Below are 24,794 nucleotides of genomic sequence, written 5' to 3'. Positions count from 1 at the left end.
ATAAGTAATTTTTTAAAATTAAACTTTTATTTCTAAGGTAATTATAGACACACATGCAGTTATAACAAATAATGTAGAAAGATCACATATACCCTTTACCCATTTTTTCCCCACATGGCAACATCTTGCAAAACTATTGTATAGTATCGCAACCAGGCTATTGATGCAGTCAAGATTCAAAATGCTTGCATTACCACAAGGATCACTCATGTCCTTTTGCAGGCAAGACTATGTTCCTCCTGCCCTACCCCTTCTTTAACCCTGGCAACCACCAATGTGTACCCCATTTTAATATTTTTGTTACTTCAAGATTATATGAACTGGAATCATACAATGTATAACTTTTGGTGATAGCCTTTTTTTCCAACTAGCTTAATTCTCAGAGATTCATCCAGGTTACATGTATCAGTAATTTGTTCCTTCTTACTGCTCAGCTATATTCTGCAGTATGAATGTATCACAATTTGTTTAACCATCCACTCCTTGAAGGACATCTGGATTTTTCCCTCCCTCCTTTTCTTCCTTGCTTCCTTCCTTCCACCTTTTGTCTATTAGGAAAGCTGCTTGTATACATGTTTTTGTGTAAATATAAGTTTTGATTTCTCTTTGATAAATACCCAGAAGACCGGTGCTGGGCCGCATGTTAATCTCATGTTTACTTTTATATGTTAAGTGCCAAACTGTTAAATGCCAAACTTTTTTTGAGAAGCTGTACTGTTTACATTTCCATCAGCAATGTATGAGTGACATCCTGGCCAGTATGTGTATGTCATCACCTTTTTTATTTTAGCCATTCTTATAGACATGTAATGATATTTCAGTGGGATTTTATTCATGCTTATTTTTTCTTTCTTTTTTTTTTTTTTTTTTGGTTGGTTTTGGAGAGGGGAAGGGGGGAGAGAGAAAGAGAGAGAGAGAGACAGAGAAATATTGATTTGTTGTTCCACCTATTTGTGCATTCATTGCTTTATTCTTGTATGTGCCCTGACTTGGGATCGAACCTGCAACCTTGGTATATTGGGACGACACTGTAACCAACTGTGCTACCCAGCTAGGTCCTTCACTGTGGTTTTAATTTGCATTTCTCTAATGGTTAATGATGTGGAATATGTGTCCTCTATATATCCTCTTCAGTAAAATGTCTTTTATGTCTTTGCTCATTTTCTAACTGGATTGTTTGCTTCCTTTTTATTTTTAAGAGAAAAAAATTTTTAATCCTCACGCAAGGATATTTTTCCATTGATTATTTGTTTTAGAGAGAGAATGGAAGAAAGAGGGAAAGACAGAGAGAAATATCGATGTGAGATAAACACATCAATTAGTTGCCTCCTGCATGTGTCCTGACCAGCTCCCTGGCTGGGGAGAAGCCTGCAACCCAACAGAGGTACGTGCCCTTGACCAGAATCAAACCCGGAACACTTCGGTCTGCGGGCCAATGCTCTATCCACTGAGCAAAACTGGCTAGGGTGTTTACTTTCTTATTGTTGAGTTTTCAGAGTTCTTTATATATTCTAGATATTAGTCCTTTGTTGTAAATGTGCTTTGCAAATATTTTCTTCCAGTGTATTTTTATGCTTTTCTTTTTTTAATTAAAAATTTTAATTTTTAATTTAAAAAATTAATGCAGGTGTCCCCCTTTCTGCCCCTTCCCCTTTGCCCATCTCCACCCACCCCTGCCTCTCCCTCCCTTGGTCTTCACCAAACTAATACCTTCATAAAAATATTAAAATATTGACAATTGGGCTTTTTTTTTGACAATCTAGCAAAATGCTCTTTTTCTTCTCCTTCTCTCCTCATCTTCTTTTTTTTCCCCCTTAGCTGTTTTCAGCCAAAAGCAGTATTCCCAGATCTTCCAGGAAAGCAATTTACCTTTTGTCATTCACTTCTCACTGTCGTCCAAGGTCTGTTTAGAAAATGGTAAGATCCCTTTACCCACCCAAATCAGGGTCAATTTTGATGAGCAACCAGAGTGAGGATCACTTCCATTCACTGAATTTGAAGCCTTTCTCCCAGACATCCTCTTAGTACCACAATCATAGATTTGAAGTCAAACTTTTCAAAGGTATCACCATCAAACCCAGCTCTTCCTGGTTTCTCCACTCCTGTACCCTGTGAGTTTTTTCTTCATGATTTTGAGGAACTAGTTTACGTAACAATGACATTTGTGTCCCTAGAAGAGCAACCCAGGGCCCTTCCAACACAAAAACCTACCATTCTGGGTTTGGAACCAAGGCTTCTGTGTTAAAGGCAAAAATAGATTCTTAAATTGTTTACATGTTATAAAGGAGACTGCCCAAGAAAGTTTATGGTTGCCCAAATCTAGAAAGAATGCTCTCTATACCTGAATGAAGTTATAAAAGGGATAAGATATGGGTTGTTAGGAAAAGGAAAACTTATTATTCCTTGGGACACAAACATAACATAGCTGTGTAGCTCAGAGAAGCAGTAGGAGTTGAGGCTGACTGCCATATGTCTTATAGATTTGCTTTTCATGGCCTTTTTATCATAGTCCTAACAACCTTAAAAATAGTTGAAAGGATCTGCTTTTAGATAATGTGTCTAGTGATAAGTGTTCCTTCCACAGCTCCCCATTCTCTATTTATACTTCTGAATTTGATGTGTTGAGGGATCAAAATTTAAAACTAGAACTGTCTCACTGGGTGGGACAGATATTGAGGAACCAGACCCAGGTGCATATGCTAAGAACAAGCCAGTAGGTATGGTAAAACAGCAAATAAGAATGAAGTAAATCTTAAGGTAATGAGAGAATTCTAGATGAAAATGTCAAAGAATCCAAATACGTGGGTAAAATCCAATGTCTGGAAATCCCCCAGCAAGCAATTAGATGGCAAGCGGTGGCCAGCCAACTAGATAATCTGTGAACAAGGAGCAAGGCCTTATCATTGAAGGTCAGAGATTGAAATCTCAAAGTGGGAGGCTGGAAAAACTTACATTATCTAATCCTAAGGAATCCAGTGATGGTGCTTGTTCAGTCCTTCCAGTCTAAAGTTAGGATGGTTCTCATGGTCCTATAGGGATGAACCTGGAATCTTTAGGCAGTAAGCCACAGGAACCCAACTCACACGCGCTTAAGCAACAAGAGAATTATTTGCTCATGTCTTAGAGGCTAGCTCAGAAGATTAAAGGAAAAATTGCAGGAACAGTGTCCAAGGCAGGATGTGGGACTCACCATGTTCTTTCCACCTCTGCTTGGTTGAATTCTACAGTTAGGCTCACCCCACATTGTAAAGATGGTCACTGGCAGCCATAGGTTCATGTGCTTCCAGCTTGGGAAGAGTGTGCTCTCCTTCCCCTCCCCACCCAAGGCCCATGTTTCAGTTCTAAATAATGACTCAGATTAGCTCTGTTTGAGTCAAGTGCCCACCCTATGGCCAATCATGGTGGCCTGGGAAATAAAGTAATGCTGTTGGTCAAACCTGGGTCATTGGCTCACGGGTTGCTAGAACATATTATTGTCAGCCCAACTTGAATCCCATGGGATGGGATTGGGACGATACCTCAAAGTAAGAAAAGTCAACTAGATCCATTGTTTTGGAAGAGAAGAAATCCTGCCCTTAACTTAGAGTTAGGGTGGGGAATGGAGGTGAGGACAAAAGCAGAGAAGAGATACAATGTCCTGATTCAAAATTTCACCTGGAGTTACGGCCAAATGAAGAGTTTGTGGTTAAGGCAAAAGATCTGAAGACAGAATAAACAGTATTTGGAAGAAGCTACACCAAAACAATAACAGTGCTTGTGTGGTAAGATTCCATGCCTTCCACCCCTTTCATATCTTCATTTTTAAATTTTTCTTCCATATGTAATTTACTGGTTTATTAAATGGATTAGACTTGGCAGGATGGAATAAAGAAAATGCAAGGTTTTCTCTTCCAAATTCCTTCAAGCCATCTGTGAATCTTTCCATATGTTCACTACAAGGGTAGAATTTTACAAGGGGAGAACATTAGAATTGAAAGACCTTAGAGATCATGTCATTCGGTTCTTTCATTTTGCAGATGAGCAGTCTGAAGCCTAAAGATGTTGAGTACCCAAACAGATTAGTGGGATAGTCAGGAAAAGGACCCAAATCTATAGACTACCAATAAAATGTTCTCTCCAGTACACAGGATTCTTTCCTGAGACGGGGAAACTGAAGACCCTCATCTGTAGGTCTACAGTGTGTGTAAGGATTCTTGAAAGGCCTCTAATACTTCAGATGTCATCATAGGGGTTTAATTCCTTGGAGTTAAAGTCTTGATCACATTTTAGAGCAAATCTCCTTGAGGACAGGTAATTCTTAAGATGATAATTACTTATACTTTAATATAAATGAATTTTGGTTCCCTTTTCAAGTAGGCTTTGGTAGACTGATGGGCAGGATTTACCCAGTGGGTACTGACTTGGAGTAAATTTTGAAATAAATATCCCTTTTTTGTTAATGTCTTTTTTTTTTTTTAAGGTTGGATCTTTCACTATCCTCACACAAAATTGGAAATTCTGAAATGGAAGACAGTCCTCGATATTGCTGTGAAGAAGCTACAAGAAGCCATAATTCAAATGTAGGGAGCCCTCTGCAGTCTTCAGAATCATATATTTTTATGAGGCATATGATACAGTAGATAGGCAAGGAGAGGTGTAGAGACTATGTGACCCTGGACAAGCCACCCTATTAACCTTGCCTATTGTATTCATAATATGAAAAGATATGTGCACAAACAATCCCTTCTCTTCCAGGTAACTCGTGGAAGTCTCTCTATGACACATGACTTATCAACCAGCCTTATCATATGACCAGTACAGCATCGTGTGTAACAGTGTTGGGGAAAAGAAGTAGGCAAGGAAAGAAAAGCCAGCTATGAACAAAATACTGTTCTAAGGAAACATAAATTCAGTCCCTGTTTTTATGTAAAATTGGAAACTAAACATCTCAGCAAGTTAACAATCAACAGGGGACAAATAAAAGAATTAGGAGGTGATAGCGATAGCAGGCATTGACAAAATACTCTGTGCTAGACAGTCAACCTAGCACTTTACATGTTATCTATACTCCTTAAAACCATGCCAGGAGAGAGGTACAGTTATCATCCCCATGTTACAGACAAGGAAACTAATGTGACACAGATTGTGGCAATTCATTCAGCCATGCAGCAAGACAAAGACAGAGCCAGGGCTGAAACCCAGCTGCATCTGACAGCAAAGTCTACCCACTTTGTTTCTACTCCAGTGCTGTGTGAAAATACCACATACTGTTTGCAGGAATGTATTATGATACATTCTTAGTATTTAAATTTTTCAAAAATTTACAAAAGCGTAAGAAGAAAAAACAAATTTTCAATAAGGGAATACCTTTTTTTTTCTTCTTTTTTTTTTCTTTTTTTTTTTTTTTTACCATTTTGACATATTTTCCTCCAGCTTTTCCATGAGTTACCTGGAAGAGAAGGGTTTGTTTGTGCACATACCTTTTCATATTATGAATACAATAGGCAAGGTGATAGGGTGACTTGTCCAGGGTCACATAGGCTCTATACCTCTCCTTGTCTATCTACATATATAAACACATACACACCCATACATGTAGTTAAGTACTATTTAAATGCTATGTATTTTACGTGTTTATATATTATCTGTTAAGCTATATACTATCTTTCGAATCCCATTTTGTCCTGCTTTTTCTTTGATAACATGAGCATTTTCCCATGCTGTTAAATTCTTCAGAAATAAGATTTTGCATGGCTGCTTTGAATTAAGTCTATTGCATGGATGTTTCTTGCTTTTTTTGAACTAGTCTCCTATTAATTGAATATTTACATTTGTTCAGTGGTCCCATAAATATTTTTTGTTTCTTGATTCCTTCCTAAAGCTATATTCCTAGAAGTGGAACTTAAAGTATATAAACATTTTTAAAGTTCTAGAAAGTTACTGCCAAATTGCTTTCTAGAAAAATCGTGCCACTAGCCCTTCATAGTAATGTGAGAGAGGCCATCTCAACAGTCTTAGCACTGAATGTAATTCTTAAGGTTATTCAACCTTGATAAATTGATAGACAAAGAATACTCTTAAGTGTCTATTTACTAACTAGAGAGGTTTAACTTTCTAAGTATTTTTAAAATATATTTTTTATTGATTTTTTACAGAGAGGAAGGGAGAGGGATAGAGAGTTAGAAACATTGATGTGAGAGAAACATCGATCAGTTGCCTCCTGCACACCCCCCACCAGGAATGTGCCTGCAACCAAGGTACATGCCCTTGACCGGAATCGAACCTGGGACCCTTCAGTCCGCAGGCTGACACTCTATCCACTGAGCCAAACTGGTTAGGGCTCTAAGTATTTTTTGATATTTAAAAATATTTCTTCTGTGAACCAGGTGCTCCTAATCTCTGTACCTTTTCTCCCTATGGGTTTTAGAGTCTTTCTTACCTGTTCATTTAAGATTTTAAAGTATTAAGTATATTAATCTTTTGTTATTTGTGATAAATATTCATTTCTCCAATTTATTTCCTTTTAATTTTTTTAAAAATATATTTTATTGATTTTTCACAGAGAGGAAGGGAGATTGATAGAGAGTTAGAAACATCGATGAGAAAGAAGCATAGATCAGCTGCCTCCTGCACACTCCCTACTGGGGTTGTGTCCGCAACCAAGGTACATGCCCTTGACTGAAATCAAACCTGGGACCCTTGAGTCCGCAAGTTGGCACTCTATCCACTGAGCCAAGCCAGTTAGGGCTCCTTTTAATTTTATGATTAAGATGTCAGTGTTTTAACTTTTCTTATTGTATAATTATTTATGTTTTGTTTTAAGATTTTTCCCTATTTTTTTAAGGTTAAAAAAAATTTTTTTTAATATATATATATATTTAATTGATTTCAGAGAGGAAGGGAGAAGATGAAAGAGATAGAAACATCAGTGATGAGAGAGAATCATTAATCTGATGCCTGTTGCATGCTCCCTACTGGGGATTAAGCCCAAACCTGGGCATTTCCCTTGACTGGGGAATTGAACCGTGACCTCCTGGTTCATAGGTCAACACTCAACCACTGAACCACACCGGCTGTGCTTCCCCATTGTTTTATAAGTGGAAAGCCTTTTCTCATTCTGAGATTAGGTAGACCTACCCTATTTTTTATTTCTTTTTTCTACATTTAGCTGGACATTTTGTTGTGTGTGGTGTGAGGGGATAAGATTCTAGCTTTATTCCTCTGGTGCCAAAAATAATGATAGCTGGTATTTATCGGGTGCTAATGCTAACAGCCAGTGTTTATTGAGTGCTTGTTTTGTGTAAAGCACTACATGAAGCAATTTATATGCTTCCATGAGTAAGTTGCTGTTGTTAGGCCAAGGTCAGAGAGCTAGTTAAGTGGGTGAACTGGTATATAAGCTTAGGTTTGTCTAATACCAAGCCTGTGCATTTAACCTCAACATTATTATCTCTCTGGAGCCATGTATTAAATATATTCTCTGTTATCCACTGATTTGAATTTTCAGCTTAATTACATCTTCAGTCTTTTATACATTACGGTTTGCCTTTGAGCTTTCTGTTCTATTCCATTAACCTGCCTATTAAGTTTTCAGCTATTTTAATTATTCAGATTATAAAATATCAGAGGCAGAGTATGGTCTTAGAAAGAGCCTTGAAGCCCAACTGTTTGGGTTAAAGTCCCAGGTCCACTCATTCATGTGACTTTGGGAAAGTCAATTAACTTCTCTTTGCTCACTTTCCTCAACTGTGAAATGGAGACAGTCATAGTAGCTATCTTTTAGGATTGCTATAAATATTACTAGCCCCCCAAAGTACTCAATAAATGTTAGTTATTATTATCTTAGTATCTAATACAGCAAAATTCCTCTTGTTACTCTTTCTACATCAAAGTGTCTTAGCCAGTTTTCACAAATGTATTCTTTCAGGTGAACATAGAATTAGTTCTCCAAGTTTATAAAGGCCTCAAAGTAATGTGAGTCAGGCAGCATATTTTAAGGAAAAGAAAACCAAATGTTCAGGAGGTATACCTGTGAACTCTCTGTACTTCCCACTCAGTTTTGCTATTTACATATAATTGTTCTGAAAAATAAAGGAAAAAATAAGACAAACTTGGAGTCAGGACATTCAGGTTCATTAGTCAGGGGGCATGGGATCTTGTGTAAGTACGTGGACTCCCTGAACCTCTGTTTCTTTAGTCATGTAGGGATAATAAGATGTCTTCTACTTACCACAGCAGGGTGTTATGAAGCTTAAAGCAACCCAATATTTATAAACATGCTTTGTGGACATTAACACACTAAGCAAATAGAAAGCATTTTAAATAATAACCCAATACCATGAGATAGTTTCTTGAAACAGTGGGTTTAGAACCAAGTAGAGATAGCTAGTCAGTGTAGATGGAGGAGGAGAATTTAGCTGGCACACAAGTAGGGGTGAGTTAAGTGCTTTTATGCATGACCCACAGTAATAACGTCAAGGGGCTGGAAGTGTGTTGTTTTTTTAAATATGTTTTTGTTGATTTCAGAGAGGAAGAGAGAGAGAGAAATATCAATGATGAGAGAGAATCATTGATCGGCTGCCCCCTGCATGCCCCACACTGGGGATCGAGCCCACTATCCGGGCATGTGCCCTTGGCCAGAAACGAATCCAGGACCTTTCAGTCTGCAGGCCAATGCTCCATCCACTGAGCCAAATCATCCAGGGCAAGGGAGTGGTTTTTTTGTTTGTTTTTAACAATGAGAATTGCTGAAGCCGGTAGAATTAGTTCCCAAAGGATCTGTCATATACAAAATCCAAGCTTTAAAAAGAGCACAGGTGAGACAAATTCAAATATGTGTATATATTTATTTAAGAAGAGATATATTTACATTAACGATAAACCTGTATAAAAAATAAAGAGCACAGGTAATTTTACAGTTTGTGCATTATAAAACATTTCTGCAAGCAAAGCAGCTGAATCCTAACATCCCCTGGTTACCAGGGCTAGAGATACCAATGGAAATTAAATGTATGCTTGCTGGATGAAATGCATTTTTAGGCAAATCAGAACTGTCAGCCTTTTTACCTTACCACATTTCTACCACACTTGCTACACAGACATTATAGATGTTTAATATCAAGTCAGACCCAAAGAAAATTAAAGGCAGAAAGAAGGAGTTTTTTCTAACCCCAGTGGCAGTCCACACTGATATAGACTCTGGATTTATCACAGGAATTCCGGTCTAACAAACATAGTGAACCCTTCTATTCTAGACCAGATCCCAAGGCACATTCTCTAGACAGGTCTACCTAGACCTTTTGTCTGAGCCTGAGTCAGATCTCTGGGCCTTACCTGGTGAAGCTCTAAGTGCTCTGATTTTACTCATATTCACTGTTAGAGCCTAGTGATGCAAAAGCACTACCCTGGGAATCGCAGACTTGCTCCTAACCCTGACCCTGTCATTCCTTAGCTGTGTGACCAGAGTACAAGGATCAGTGTCTGTGAAGGTCTAGAGCCAAGATTGGAGTCTACACAGTTTTCATGCTCCCATTTACCAACCATGGGATTTGGGGTACTTAGCTTCCTTTTCTCATATAAAACAGGGATCCTACTAGAAGCTGCCACATAGGATTGTTGAAAGCATTAAATGAAATAATACAGCTAAATACTATAGGAAAGCCCTAGTCAGTTTGGCTCAGTATATAGAGCATTGATCTGCAGACTGAAGGGTTCTGGGTTTGGTTCCAGTCAAGGGCACGTACCTCCGTTGCAGGCTGCTCCCCAACCTGGGCCCTGGTCAGGGCGCATGCTGGAGGCAACCAATCTATGTGTTTCTCTCACATTTCTCTGTCTTTCCCTCTCTAAAAATCAATAGAAAAATATCCTCAGGTGCAGATTTAAAAAAATGCTATAGTAAATGCTCATTAAACAGTAACTATTATATAGCAATTATTCCTTTTTCTGTACTTTGGCTCCTTCATCTATAAAATGGTAATAGGTATTCTCCAAACATTTCTTCAATTCTTGCATTCAGTGGATGCCCCCACCGTAAGGAATTTAGCTTACTATTAGACTCTTAGGCCTATTAGATTTGAGGTAATTTGAGGTATAGTTCCCTTTCTATTCCAGCTTCTGTCTTAGAGTGGTATAAATACCAGAGGGCTGGCATAATTGGGTAACATCTGACTTAGAGAAGGACTGTGTCCTTAAGTCCTAGCAATGACTTTTCCTGGGGATGACCATCACCTGAAACTTTTGAGAAATGTTCAAGTGTTAGGACTGCTTTTTTTTGAATTAATCAACTTGGTGTTGGTAATCATCACCTGTTGGAAAAACCAGAGGCCAACTTCTGGTCCTTAAGCAAGAAGAGAGTAAGACCATGGCCACTGCCAACATTTTGAGAAAAAGCAGAAAAGAGGCTCTTTGCTGGCATGGGAAGCTGATTAATCTTAAAGCAATGACTAAAAGACTCTTTAGAAAAGGAAGCACTACTTTTAAAAGGGTAATGGGGAACTTTCCTGAATTACAGCTGCCCACTCTGACTATTTAAGTAATGTGGCATTTATAGAATGCAAGAGATTTTGCGTTGGGGTTTTTTGCACTGGAGCTTTTTATCTTAATTTTTGGTCTTATTGGTAGGGAGGTGGAGTGTGCCTTTTTTCTCCCAATGATTATAGGTATTTACACTTTAGTGGCATTCTTACCTTTCTTTTAAGAATAATCCAAAAGATTCATTTGTGGAGAGTCACAGAAAAATAAAATCATGTTTAGGCATTGAATGAAAGGCCAAGATTAGTCTTGGAGAATAGTAATTAGACTCATGTTCCCAGTGGATTATAATTGTGTGCTGTTAAACTGATATTGTACCATTGATGCTTATCAATGGAGAGGCATGCATGTTTTGGTGTGGGAAAAAATGGCAATCTATAAGTGCTTTGCTTTTGTCATATTGTTCGATAATTTTGCCCACTCACCTCATTTTTGACAGTGGGATATGTTTTCATGAGAATATGGGAAAGAAAGGAAGGAGCAGCAGGAGGAGGAAAGCAAGAGAAGAGACAAAGGGGGAAAGAGAGAAAGCTGCTGTTCATTAAGCATTTCCATTTTCCAACTACCAAGTGGCAGATTTGGTCCTTGCCCATCCTCCTGGCTCTGGGTCCTTCCCCACAGGCTCACTGGGAAGCATGCCCTCCTGCATCTTGGAAGAACCAGTGACTCTTGATGGTTGCTAGGATGCCCACTCCCAGTGCTCAACAATGGTGTGGCTGTTGTACCTTTCCCGCCTTTTATTAATCAGCTGTATTATTTTCAATTACTTATTTTTAAACCTTTAAAAACTCTTCTTTCACCATAACTCTTCCCACACCCCAGATCTCATACTCAACTGATAAGTGCACGCATTCAGACTATATCTTCCAAATATTCCAAGACCCTCCTTGAGATATGCCAGCTCAATTTCAGGAATTTTCAAGTGCAACTTAAGATAAAAACATCAAGGATTCATGTTTGAATCTGCTCTAAATCTGAAAGGACTTGCTGAGGACAACCTTATACATTCTTTTATGTTGTTACTGAGATTTGTTTGTTTGTGTGTTTGGGTTTTTTTATTTATTTTGTTTATTTTTTATTTTGGTTCATCCTCACCCAAAGGATATTTTCCCATTGATTTTTAGAGAGAGTGGAAGGGAGGGGTTAAAACTGAGAGAGAACATCAAACATCAATGTGAGAGAGACACATCGATTGGTTGCCTCCTGCATGCCCACCACTGGGCCGGGGATGGAGTCTGCAACTGTCCTATGTGCCTTGACCTGAATCGAACCAGGGACCCTTCAGTCTGAGGGCCAATGCTCTATCCACTAAACCAAACCAGCTAGGGTTTGTTTGTGTGTCTTGAGTTCCACTCTATGATGCTGTTAGAAATGTCCAAACTGCTTACTCTTCTCTGTGAAGGTGGCTCCTCCTTCCCCTAGTTACATTCCTGAGACTTCTGATTATTCTCTAGTGTTGATCATGGATCTCCCACATTGAATGCCCATATTTTGTCTTAATAATAGAGAAGCCCAGCAGCCCACTTTTGGTTGCTGGGATTACTGAGTAAAAGCAAGCCAGAAGCCCATGTGGATATTAAGCAGGTGGTGTTGGTCTCCAAGAGAACTAAGACTGTCTCTTTAGTGTATGACCTCTGCTTTGCCAGCCTGACTCTGGAGGCTTCTACTGGCATGTTGCCAACAACTACCTGCTACTTGGGTACACGAGTGTGTAGGAAGCTGGGTAAGAATTAGGAAGATCTGCTTCATGACTGACCCTCAGATACAGAGCCCTGGCGGGTCTGCATTTCATACTGTGCCCACAGCTCCGACACTAGAAATGTGGGAAATAGTATCTTGAAGTGGAGAGATTCAAGTAGAGAGTTTGGAGTGAATATGCATACACTGAAGCCTGGCTTTCCCATGCAGCTGCGTAACTTGGGCGCTGTCTTTAGAATGGAAATAGATAGCATCTTTCTCATGAATTTTGCCTGTGGAAGACACCTAGTGAATATTTGTGGATGGTTAAATGAATGTTCTAAGAGGCTACCTTAATTTCAGGGTCTAGTCTAAAACCTAGAAGCGAGGTTGTTTCGTATTTACCTAATCTTCCTCTTTATTACCTTATTATTAATAAACATGTATGTGTATAATCCCCACTAAAATGTAATGAAAACAACTAGTATTTATAGAGTGCATGCTAAATACTGAGGTCCATGCATTAACCAGCGATTCCTTACAATTCTGTGAGGTATTGCTATCCATATTTTACAGATGAAGAAAGCAAGGCTCATAGTTTAGTACTTGGCTTACTTTCTATGGTCCCAAGTGGCAGTGCCAGGATTCATCTCAGTTCTCATCCAAAGCCTGTGCTGTGTCATACTGCTCCTATGGGGACAAAGGCTACTTACTAGTCCTGCAGTTCCTACAGCCTCTGGTATAGTGCTTCACACACAGTGGGTGCTCAATAACTCTTTAAAAATGGCAGGCACTCCTTAAATGCTCAGCTAAGGATTTCAAAATCCAGATATCTTGATTTAAAAGAAGCCCATTAAACACTGGCTGGGTGACTCCATTGGTTGGAGCATTGTCCCAAACACCAAAAGATTGTGGGTTCAATTTCCAGTCAGGGCACATACCTACATTACAGGTCCCATCTCTGGTCTGAGCGGAGACAACTGAGAGATGTTTCTCTCTCCCTCTCATTAATGAACATATCCTCAGGTGAGTATTAAAAATAAAAAAAGCCCATTAGAACAGCCATTGGCCATCCTCCAGCCTTTGATAAAACCAAGCAATTAGCCAAGTCTCAAATTCTTTTCTTTTGAACAGCAAAACAGAAGCAGCCAAGCTGAAGAAAGAGGGATTCAACAAACGACTTATTCTGCGCCACTATAATGATCCTAAACAGGAGGCAGAGGTGGACAACAGTCCCCTCGGTTCTCAATATTTCTGGCTGGAGCTGCTGAAGGGGAAGCCTCAGATGCCAGCAGTCCAACAGGATGACCCAGGGATGAAAAAGTTCCATTACGCCTTGATAGACGGTTCCTCCATGATTTAATATCCTTGTGAAATTCCAAAGGGAAAGAAGGATGGAGGGGGCCAGGAATGGTAGAAGAGGCTGACAGGTGGGGTGTTTCTGCATCATCAGAAATTTCCAAAAGGACGTCTGATGTCTTGTGCTTATTCAGTCCCTTTCTCCCAGGGGTCAGCATTCCCTCATGCTGGGGTAGCAGGAGAAGTCAAAGAGGTTGAGACAAATTCTCCAGTTCACAAACTTTACTTCTATGTAAGAAAACCTCTGGTTATAACCAGTCTTTTTGTTAAGCACCTGAGTGTTCATGTGGTTCTGAGAAAATGAGTTTTCCTTGCATTTTCTGATTAGTAGAGAGGATGACATGGGGATTTAGCATCTAGAAAATCCAATTTAAAGAGAAGAGGGCATTTGTAATAAATTCTTACAAATCCAAAATGAAATAGACCTCGAGTCCGTCATAGTTTTATAGAAGTTGGTACAGCTAGATTTTTAAATTGTTCACATATCCGCAATTATCCCTTAGCCTTCCTTTGCTCCTGTCTGTCCATAGACATTGGTGGGGAGATCCTGTCCTCCTGCTGTGTGCTGGAATGACCACACCCTGCAATGCTGGGTACCAACGGGCAACTTTGGTTTTCAGCAACTTTGCCATTAACTGGACCAGTCTGACCAGACTTACCTGTTGTTACTCACATGGTTGATTTCAAAGAATTCAGGGCTAAAATGAGGGTGCAGGTAATTGAGTGTATGGTAGGAACATGCAACTGGGAGGCAGGGAACCAGTGTGCTAGCCTGGCACTGTCATGCTCAGTGACTATGGGTTATTGAGTTACCCTCTCTGGACTTCTGTTGTGTTATCTGTAAATAGCTAATTGAAATAATGGACTAAGAATTAATGGCATTCTATATAAGAATTATTATTATCATTATTGTGTGTTTTATCAATATCAGTTCCTTAACCTTGATTTTATCTATCCGTCTGGCCGTGTAGCTGTCTGTCAAAGCTATTCTGCCCTCCCTTGGGGTGGCATGTACACCAACATATTCAGTGACTTGCCAGATCAAGTTATCCTTGGGACCTTTACACCTTTTGGATGTGGTAGTATTTCTTTTCCTAAGGGGTACGTGAGATTCCAGACAAACTAGAACTTGTGGGTAAGCTAAGGGGTAGAGAAAGAGCTAAATCCTAACAAAGGGGAGGGTGGGAAAGCAATCTTTTAGATGGTCAATCTAATTGGGAAAACTGGTAAGGAAAATGAAACATACACATGTGTTCATGACTGTTCCATGTATGAACTTGCAAATCAGAACAAGCCAAAAGATGTTGGGTGTCAAAAGAATCCAATTGAGCCATCCATGAAGAGATGCTATGACTCTTAAGAACAGGGGGAACTTATATGAATGCAAGACCCCCAAGAATGCACAGGTTGGGAGCTAAAACAGGGAGGCTGTTAATGGGTGAGCCAAGTGTCAGCTGGGCATGTCTGACCCCTTAAGAACTAGGTACACTGACAGGACTCCCATTTCACACCCCATTAAACGTTGCTTGTCCTCAAAATTTCTGCAAATTTCTTAGGGGTATGATCTTGTGGTCTCTTCTAGTTTTGAAACCCTGCCTTCTCTGAATATTGTTCTCAACTTTGTCTTGTGTCTGTGAGTTTATTTTGGCTTTTATTTTTTTAAAATCTTTATTGTTGAAAGTATTACATATATCCCCTTGCCTGCCCTCCCCCATTGACCTCTTCTAGTATCCCCCCCATCCCCACCGCCCTTCACCACCCTATTGTCTGTGTCCATGGGTTATGCATATATGTGCACAAGTTCTTTGGTTGATCTCTTCCCACTCCCCCACCCTCCCCCACCTTCCCTCTGAAATTCCACAGTCTGTTCCATGCTTATCTTTTTATTTGAGCCAACTGGGGAATTTTCTCCTTTCCTTGACTTTCATACACTGTTCACCAGAGGCCTCTGTGAGGGTAGCAGAATTTCTTGGTGGTTTGAGTTACCTAACATTCCCATTAAAAATGTCATGTACATGAACAGTGTAAATACTTGGAAATTTTAAAATTTTCAAATTCACCTATTTGCTGAATTTGAATTTTTTGAATGAGTCCCAAACACATATTTTTCCCATACCCTGTGTTTTGACTTCTCTTGGTTACAAGACCCTGGGAGTAGGGAGTTAGGTCATCCAGAAAGCAAGGAACTCCCTTCTTTTTTTGTGTATTTCTGCCATTTTCAGCACTTCATATACACTGACCATGCTTCTGGTGAAGCCCCTTCTCCCTGATTCCTTTCCTTGGCTGTTTTTATGAGCCAAATCACCTGTAAAAATGTGTCAACAGCTTTCCAGCTGAGAGAGTGCAGGTCAGCAAAAAGCTAAGAGAAATAAAAGGCTGATGCTTGATTCTCAAGATGCAAATAGAAAAAGAGGCAGATTAATGGGGCAGCAAAGTGCCTCAGTGAGTGGCATGTATACACCTGTCCTTGGTGGGGAAGAGCTTTCCCAACTTTGATGCTGAGATGAAAAGAAGATGACAGAATCAGGAAGCATTTCAAACGCTGAGAAAGCACATAATTTCCTCTCCCAACCCTAGTAGTTGAACAGTTTTGAAAGAGTCGGAAACACTATGTAGTTTTTATGGCATTTTAACTTTCACATCTTATTCTGTGACACTACAGACAAGGTGGAAAAGTAACAATTTTTTTTATGAAGAACAAATATATTTTACTTGATTTTTAAGGGATTGTTAAAGTTAGATTCTTTTTTAAAAAAAATATATTTTATTGATTTTTTTACAGAGAGGAAGGGAGAGGGATAGAAAGTTAGAAACATTGATGAGAGAGAAACATCGATCTGCTGCCTCCTGCACACCCCCTACTGGGGATGTGCCCACAACCAAGGTATATGCCCTTGACCAGAATCGAACCTGGGACCCTTCAGTCCGCAGGCCGATGCTCTATGCACTGAGCCAAACCGGTTAGGGCTAAAGTTAGATTCTTTAGAAACTTTTCTGGTGAGCTAGCTTAAAGCATACCCCCTTTATTAATTGCAGACATATATCACTTTAAGTCAAGAAAGCCCTTTTTTAAAAAAAAAGTCAAGAGATAACTTTTTGCCTGGCCATCATGGCTCAGTGGTTGAGCACTGACCTATAAGCCAGGAGGTCACAGATCAATTCCTGGTCAGGGCACATGCCCGGGTTGCGGGCTTGATCTCCAGTGGAGGGTGTGGGGTGGGGGAGGTGTGCAGGAGGTAGCCAATCAATGATTCTCTCTCATCATTGATGTTTCTATCTCTTTCCCTCTCTCTTCATCTCTGAAATCATTTTTTTTAAAGAGATAACTTTTCCACGTTTTTATTTTTCCCAGGAACCCTATAGTTAGGTCTAATTCCCACTTGAGGAAACTGAGGTTCAAAAAAGATGTATACCTTTACCAAAGCCCCGTATTGAGAAAAGCATTGGTTAGTTTTCAGACTCTAATTGTGATGTGCTCTTTTCTCTTTCCAACCCTTAACATGTTGAGAGAGAGTATATACTACATGAATAATAATGAGAGTAGATGCTATGATGATGATGATAGTGGTGGTGGTGATGATGATGGTGGTGGTGGTGGTGATGATGATGGCGGTGGTGGTGGTGATGATGATGGTGGTGGTGGTGGTGATGATGATGGCGGTGGTGGTGGTGATGATGATGGCGGTGGTGGTGGTGGTGATGATGATGGCGGTGGTGGTGGTGATGATGATGGCGGTGGTGGTGGTGGTGATGATGATGGCGGTGGTGGTGGTGATGATGATGGCGGTGGTGGTGGTGATGATGATGGTGGTGGTGGTGGTGATGATGGTGATGCTTTGATTATGAATATGGGCTTTGGGGTTAGACATCTGTCACTTGACTAGAGCAACAGGGCAATGGGGCATATGTCTTCAGTATCTGGCAGGCTTGCTCAGGTTTCTTCACATGGCGGCTGAGTTCTAAAAGCAACAATAGTGAAGATGAATCCCAGTGCATAAGCACTTTTCCAGCCTCTTCAAGCATTGCGTTTGCTAATGATTCACTGGTCAAAGCAAGTCACATGGTCAAATCAGGAGATGGAGAAAATACTCTTACTCTTCTTGGGAGAAGCTGCAAACTATTGCAGCCATTATTTATTTATTTATTTATTTAACTTTTTGCGTTTGATCACAAGGGCAACACCTGAATCTAAATTATTACTTCCCTCTCTCTCTCTCTCTCTCTCTCTCCCTTCCCTCTTTCTCTCTTCCTCTCTCTCTCCCTCCCCCCTTTGCCTCTCTCCATCCCCAATTCTATTTTGACCGATTATAGTAGAATTTGAGAAATATAAACACATATAAGATGGATCACGCTAGAATTCATCTGTTAACCACCAATCCTTCCTTTCAAAGGTTTTGATGAAAACTCACAAGGCTTGATTCTCTTCTTCCTCCTGGTTTTGGTCTAGATAGTCTTTTACTCTCACCTGGAAGTCTATGTCATCCTGTAATTCTTTTCTATATCCTGTGTTGGTACAACCTGGATTGATCACTCCCTTTTATCTTAGGTCTCTCCCTTTTATCTTTTGCTCATAAAGCTCAGACACCCTGAAGTCTGTATTTTTATAGCTTTTGTGATTTCTGCTCTTTAATATTCTACAGAATCCCACAGTTTGTGAATCAATTAACAGTCACTCATTATTCCAATCCCTCACCTACAACCCTAGACAACTACTAATTTACTTTCTGCCCCTATAGATTCGTCTATTCCAGATATTTCCATAAATGAAATAATATAATATGTGGTCTTTTGTGACTAGCTTTTTTCACAGCATAAAGTTTTCATGGTCCATCTATGTTGTAGCATGTATTAGCACTTAGTTCTTTTTTATGGCCAAATAATATTCCATTGTGTGGCTCTACCACCTTTTGTTTCTCCATTCATCTGTTGATGAACATTTGTGTTGTTTCTACTTTTTGGCTTCTATGAATAATGTTGTGAACATTCATGTATAAGTTTTATGTGGACATATGTTTTCATTTCTCTTTGGTAAATACCTACAAGTGGAATTGCTGGGTCATATGGTAACTATTTTATTTTATTTTTTACTTTTTGAGAAACTTACAGACTGTCTTCCAATAAAACCTTTCCTAACCACCTTTTTTTAAAAAATTTTTTTGAAATAGCAGATTGACACAGTGCTTTATTTCAGTTGTCTGTACAAAGGAAGATAAGGAGCACCCCTATCTGATACGTGTAAAAATATTAAGGATGTACAGTGTACAAAAACAGTTTCTCGTCATTAGTTCATATCCTTGTGGGTCATGTACTTGGGGGAAGAAACGGGGTTTTTTTGTTGTTTTTTTTAATATATTTTTTAAAATATATATATTTTATTGATTTTTTACAGAGAGGAAGGGAGAGGGATAGAGAGCCAGAAACATCGATGAGAGAGAAACATCGATCAGCTGCCTCCTGCACACCCCCCACTGGGGATGTGCCCACAACCAAGGTACATGTCCTTGACCAGAATCAAACCTGGGACCCTTGAGTCCGCAGGCTGACACTCTATCCACTGAGCCAAACTGGTTAGGACAAGTTTTGTTATGACCGACAGTAATAGTGATACAGTTCCTGAGGCTCATAGTTGTGTCTGCTTAAAACCCTTAACCAGATGTCTAGATCTTGCACAGATCTAATGAAAGAACTAGCAAGGTCAAGAAATGTCACAAACTCTAAAGTGGCAGGGAGGTAATTCAATGACCAATTTAGAGGTTTTCTTTTTATTTAAATAAATACTTTACATTTCATGCTCGTCTATAATGCATTCCCAAGAGCAAGATAAGGAGATTCTACCGGAAACAGTACAAATAGTAGCAACAAAGTGTGGACACTGAGGTGTACAGAGACCCTGCAGTTAGGAAGGAAGGCCTTTGTTCTGTCCTCCGGAGAAGCAAGTAGCCCCTGTGAGAGCAGTCTAAGTCCCATCCTTTCCTTTTTATTACTCTAGTGATGACTTTATCTATTTATTCTCAGTACTAATCTTAATTCAAAATTAAATTTCCCTTTACTGGGTCTGTGCAACTAGAATGTGAGCTCCTTTATAGGAGAGACCACATGTGTCTTGTTTACTGCTCTACCCCCGACATAATAATGTGCCCAGTATAGAGTGAGTGCTTATTAAATACTTGAATAATTGAATAATGAGTGGACAAGACTTTTAGGAATATTTGTGTCAGGCTATTGAAAATGGGTAGATGGAGAGGCTGGGACAGACAGGATTTTAAGAGAGCCAGCCATAAATATTTAATCAAAGGGGTTGCAGCAGTTAGAATATTTTTTTTGCTGAAAATAGAGTTAGAATGCTTTGCTATAGCAAGTAACAGAAAAATCCCATTTAAAATTGGAGAGGATGAACTCTAGATGTAGCATAATATATGGCTCAATGATGCCATTAAAGACCCAGGTTCTTTAAATCCCTCCCCTTAGCTATTCGTAGCATTCATTCTTCAAATGTTCCCGTGATGGCAACCAAAGACACTCACTACATCTTCTTTTTCATATCTAGTGGTGGGGTGGAAGGGGGGCTGTTTTTCAAAAATAAACTATATGTCCTATCTTTCAGTTTCTTTAGGCCAACTTAATCATAGGCCCACCCCTGAACCAAGGGAATGCCATGCACCTTTGATCTTAGACTACTCAACATCTACCCCTGCAAATGGGGATGAACTCAGTGAGAGGTGAAGAGCTTAATGAATAGGAATTTGTTAGAAAGAAAGGAAGGAATAGAGAGTGGATGCTGGGTAGAAACTAGAATGTTCAGTGCCCTGATCAAACTTGAATATTGCCAATGAGTCTAGTTTATACTGGGGAATTGTTTCCTTGGTTATTTGTTGCATAAAATTAATTATCCAAGGTGAGAATTATATCCATGAAACAAAGAGGAGATGACAAAACTCCCCCCACCCCCACTTGTGGCTGCCTTCATCATTCTCTCTTTGTCTTCTTTGATAACAGTAACTAAGCAGATGAATACAACACCATCTGCTGATGATATTTTGGGAACTTCAGAGAAGCCCAAAATGCTAAGCCTCACAGCTAAGTCCTGCCCTGTGTAATTTCATCCTGGGCACCACAGGCCATTCCTTGGCAGAGGATACTGTCTGCTTTCAGCATAACTGAAAGCTAGGAAAGAGAGAGGACAAAACAACAACAAAAAAGCTGCCTTGAAAGGGATTTCATTACTTCACTGTTAATGATCTTTTAAACGGATCTTCCTCTTGTGCATCTGTCATCCCACCAAAGGGGAGTCTTGGTAAGAAGGCTCAGCAACTTGAACCTTCAGGAAGATGAATGAAATGGAGGTGTGGACTGGGACCCTTGTTGCAAGGATTCAGTGTATAGGAAAGGCCACACAGGCAGGTAGACTGTTGCTGCAGCTAGAACTTTTGCTGCAGAGCAGGGGTGGATGGCTAAGGTCTTCCCTGAGATGCCTCACAGGAATGAGAACAGCTGGAGGCTGGCCTGGCCAGGGTGAGTAAAAGGGGGCACTCTTCAAGAAAGGAATGCGTTCTAGGTGTCCAAGGCTCAGGGCTTCTATTCTTTCTCTAGTTTGGTTGCTTCACTCCTTTAGCATATCTGTTGAACTATGGGCTCCTCAATTATGCCAAAAGCACCCCTTTTATACTGTGAACTGTTATTGTTCCATTAAATGGTGAGCCCCTCTGTTGAACTTTCTATTAGGTGGCAGGTACTCTATTTACTAACTTCCCTCCATCCATTTTCTCAGCTGGGAAGTGGGGCTCATAATACCTATAAATGGAATTGTCAATAAAAGCCAACACTGTTAAAGGACTTACAGGGTGCCTGGCTCATTTAGTCCTCAGAACAGCTCTGTGCGGCAGATGCTATTGTTTTTTCTATTTTTAAGATAAAGAAACCGAACCACAGAAAATGTAAGAAATAGTCCACATTCATACAATTCGGAAATGGAAGAGCCAGTTTCAATACCATTAACTATCTGGCTCTACAATGGTTTGTAACCATTAAGCAACAATGGCCTGTTAAAACATGTATTTAAGACTTGGTACATAGTAGACTCCCAATAAATGTTATCTGTCAAAATAATTATTAGCACAGGACTCAAAATGTCCTGAGTGCTGAGAGAGCACCTTGCTCTGGGCATCCCTAGATGCCTGAGAGTGCCTGAACAGTCTTGCATCTAATACCAATATGTACTTTTTTAATTGAATCCATTCTATCAGTGCAATTCAGACTTTTATTAAGCCCCTCCCTGTGCCAGGTCCTGTGCTGAGAAGAGAGAAGACACAAAGATGGTTTAGACATAAACACATAATGTGATATTACTCATCCAGAAAAGCTAATGAAATGCTAGGCTGCATTAATACACCTGTATTAAAGTATGGGGAAGATAAAATTGCTACATCCTTGTTCTTCATCACCCAAATCCCATCTATCCAGTCTAGTTGATTCTTGAATCCATGAATGTGCCTCCATCTCTCTCACTCCTGCCCTAGTCCAAGCTGTCGTCCTTTCTCCTGGACCACCTCTGTGAGCTCTTAATGAGTCTCTGGCATTTACTTTAATTATGTACCAATCTGTTTGATCATGCCACTTCCTTGCTTCGTTATTAAACCCTTCTATAATTTTTTGCTCTTACCACAAAACTTATGATATGGAGAAGGGAGCCATGCACATCTGGTTCCTACCTGCCAATCCAGTGTCATTTACACCACTCTGGACTCTAGCCACATTGGTTTTCTTTCAGTCCTTTGAGTACACTGTGCCCATCACCTTCCTCACGGGCTTTTATATATATTATTGCATCCATTTGGAACACAGTTCTGGGACAGATGTCCATCCCTGATTCAATAGCAACAGTAAGGCAGCAGGGCCACATGGTATATAATCATGGATAGCAGGGTCCATTCCTGAAATGGAAGGGGATGTGTCTCAGAGAAGGGAGATCATGATCATATGAGAGGTATATACCAATGTTCTCTTTAAGGGAGATATTCAGGTAGAGGCAAGGTGACCATCCTCCAAGAATGTGATAGGAGGAAGTCCTATCCTCTTGAAGGCTGTGACCTGGTGACTTCCACCACCTTGGCCAAATCAATGAGTACATGAAGGTTTCTTGTAAATGAGTCATGTTTCTTTCTTTCTTTCTTCCTTTCTTTGGCAGCCAAATAATATCAATGATGTTTAATGAGGATGGAGGCCTGGTTATCAACAAAAATGGATACATTGTAAGAGAATGGGCATGGCCTTCAAAGGGAAAACTTGATGATCCTGTTGAAATTTCGGTAACATTTTACAATTTATCATTTTTCTGGTCATTTATTATTCTCTAACCATAATTTTCTTTGAGGGTCTGAAATATGCTATTGAAGAAGGAGGGTTGAGAGAACTGAGTTATTCAGTTTGGATGTCTTCACTAGCCAACTAAGCTGGTAAATCTTTATTTCAGTTCTTTACTTCACTTGGGACTTTACTTGGTCCTTTCATGATGTATTTATCTTTGCTAAGCAGCAATTACTTAAACAGTAGTTTAAAAATTATTATTATAAAAACTTGTACCTACTATAAAACATTTTTAAAATAAGAAAGTATATGCCATAACCGGTTTGGCTCAGTGGATAGAGCGTCGGCCTGCGGACTGAAATGTCCCAGGTTTGATTCCGGTCAAGGGCATGTACCTGGGTTGCGGGCACATCTGCAGTAGGGAGTGTGCAGGAGGCAGCTGATCGATGTTTCTCTCTCATCGATGTTTCTAACTCTCTATCCCTCTCCCTTCCTCTCTGTAAGAAATCAATAAAATATATTTTTTTAAAAATGAGAAAGTATACAATGTTCAAAGTGAAAGCCTTCCTCTCAGTCTCACTGTGCAGAAATTACCTCTGTTGACAGCTCAGTATATGTCTCTGTAGGATCAAGGATCAAACATTCAGATAATTAGGAGTGAACCCGCCAGGTGGAACTGCAGTGGACTGGGATGTCTGTATCCCCTGAAGAGACAGCCTCTCCTCAGGGCTAGAGGCTGTGACCACATGGGAATATGGGCGTGGGCTTGCTATCTTTTATGATTTTAAAAAAAGCCATAAATTCAGATTTTTGGTGAAATAGCTTGATATTTAAAAGTTGTCAATTAATTCAAACTCTGAGAGGACTAAACCAAAAACTTCTGAGCTGCCAGTCTGTAACCTCTGTCCTAGACATTCTCAATTCATATAAAGTTACTGTGTGTGTGTGTGTGTGTGTGTGTGTGTGTGTTGCATTTTGTATACAGGATCACTTTGTTTCTTTATAATTATATTTTTATTGATTTCAGAGAGGAAGGGAGAGGGAAAGAGAGATAGAAACATCAATGATGAGAGAGACTCATTGATTGGCTGCCTCTTACATGCTCCACACTGAGGACTGAGCCAACAATTGGGCATGTGCCCTGGACGGGAATCGAACCAGTGACCTCCTGGTTCATAGGTCAACGCTCAACCACTGAGCCAAGCTGGCTGGGCACTTTATTTTTATTTCTTAATGTTTTTATTGATATTTATGAGAGAGAAAGGGAAAAAGAGAGAGATTGGGAACATCAATGAGAGAGAACATCGATTGGTTGCCTCCTGCAAGCCCATCACTGGGGCTTGAGCCCACAACTCAGGCATGTGGCCTAACCGGGAATTGAACCTGCGACCCCTTTGTGCATAGATAGATGTTCAACCATTGAGCCACACGGGCTGGGCAGGGTCGCTTTACATAGTGCACTGAACCACCAACCCCTAAGGGCACCATGTATATAGAGCTGTGCTATTCAGTATGGAAGCCACTAGCCACCTGTGGAACCTTTGAAATACACTGTAAGTGTAAAATACACACTAGATTTTAAAGACATAGTACGAAAAATGAGAATGTAAAATATCATATTAATAATTTTTATAATGGTTACATGTAGATATATTAATATCTAGATATTTTAGTTATAAAATGTTAAAATTAACTTCACTTGCTTTTTGCTCTTTTTAATGTGGCTACTACAAAATTTCAAGTTATTTATGTGGCTCATATTATATTTTTACCAGACAGGCTCTTGTGTAGGGAAGTAGCTTAAGGCCTCTATTCTATATAATTTACAGAATCGTTCATGGTGGCCGTGTATCCTACATATACTATTCAGATGGCTATTTTTAAAAAGTACTGCTTAGTTCTGGAGGGCTAGGGAAGTAAAGAGCAAGTAAAGAAACTGTAAGAGG

The 24,794-nt window shown here is 39.7% G+C and overlaps 1 protein-coding gene across 1 annotated transcript in view; it reads left to right on the top strand.

Annotated features, from left to right (window-relative positions):
* Positions 1 to 13,549, top strand: part of LOC308512517 (uncharacterized protein) — a gene marked incomplete at its 3' end in the record, with an annotated part of 45,471 nt that extends 31,922 nt beyond the window's left edge. Inside the window, exons 6-8 of the mRNA XM_081082226.1 lie at positions 1,819 to 1,917; positions 4,460 to 4,559; positions 13,321 to 13,549. Coding sequence (XP_080938352.1) covers positions 1,819 to 1,917; positions 4,460 to 4,559; positions 13,321 to 13,549 — 428 coding nt within the window. The remainder of the gene's footprint in view (positions 1 to 1,818; positions 1,918 to 4,459; positions 4,560 to 13,320) is intronic.
* Positions 13,550 to 24,794: the final 11,245 nt, after the last annotated feature.

The sequence above is a fragment of the Myotis nattereri genome (assembly GCF_964212035.1).
Source record: "Myotis nattereri genome assembly, chromosome: 2".
NCBI classification, from domain to species: domain Eukaryota; kingdom Metazoa; phylum Chordata; class Mammalia; order Chiroptera; family Vespertilionidae; genus Myotis; species Myotis nattereri.
The sequence above is the reverse complement of the archived record's forward strand: the minus strand, read 5'-3'. Positions and strand labels throughout refer to the sequence as shown.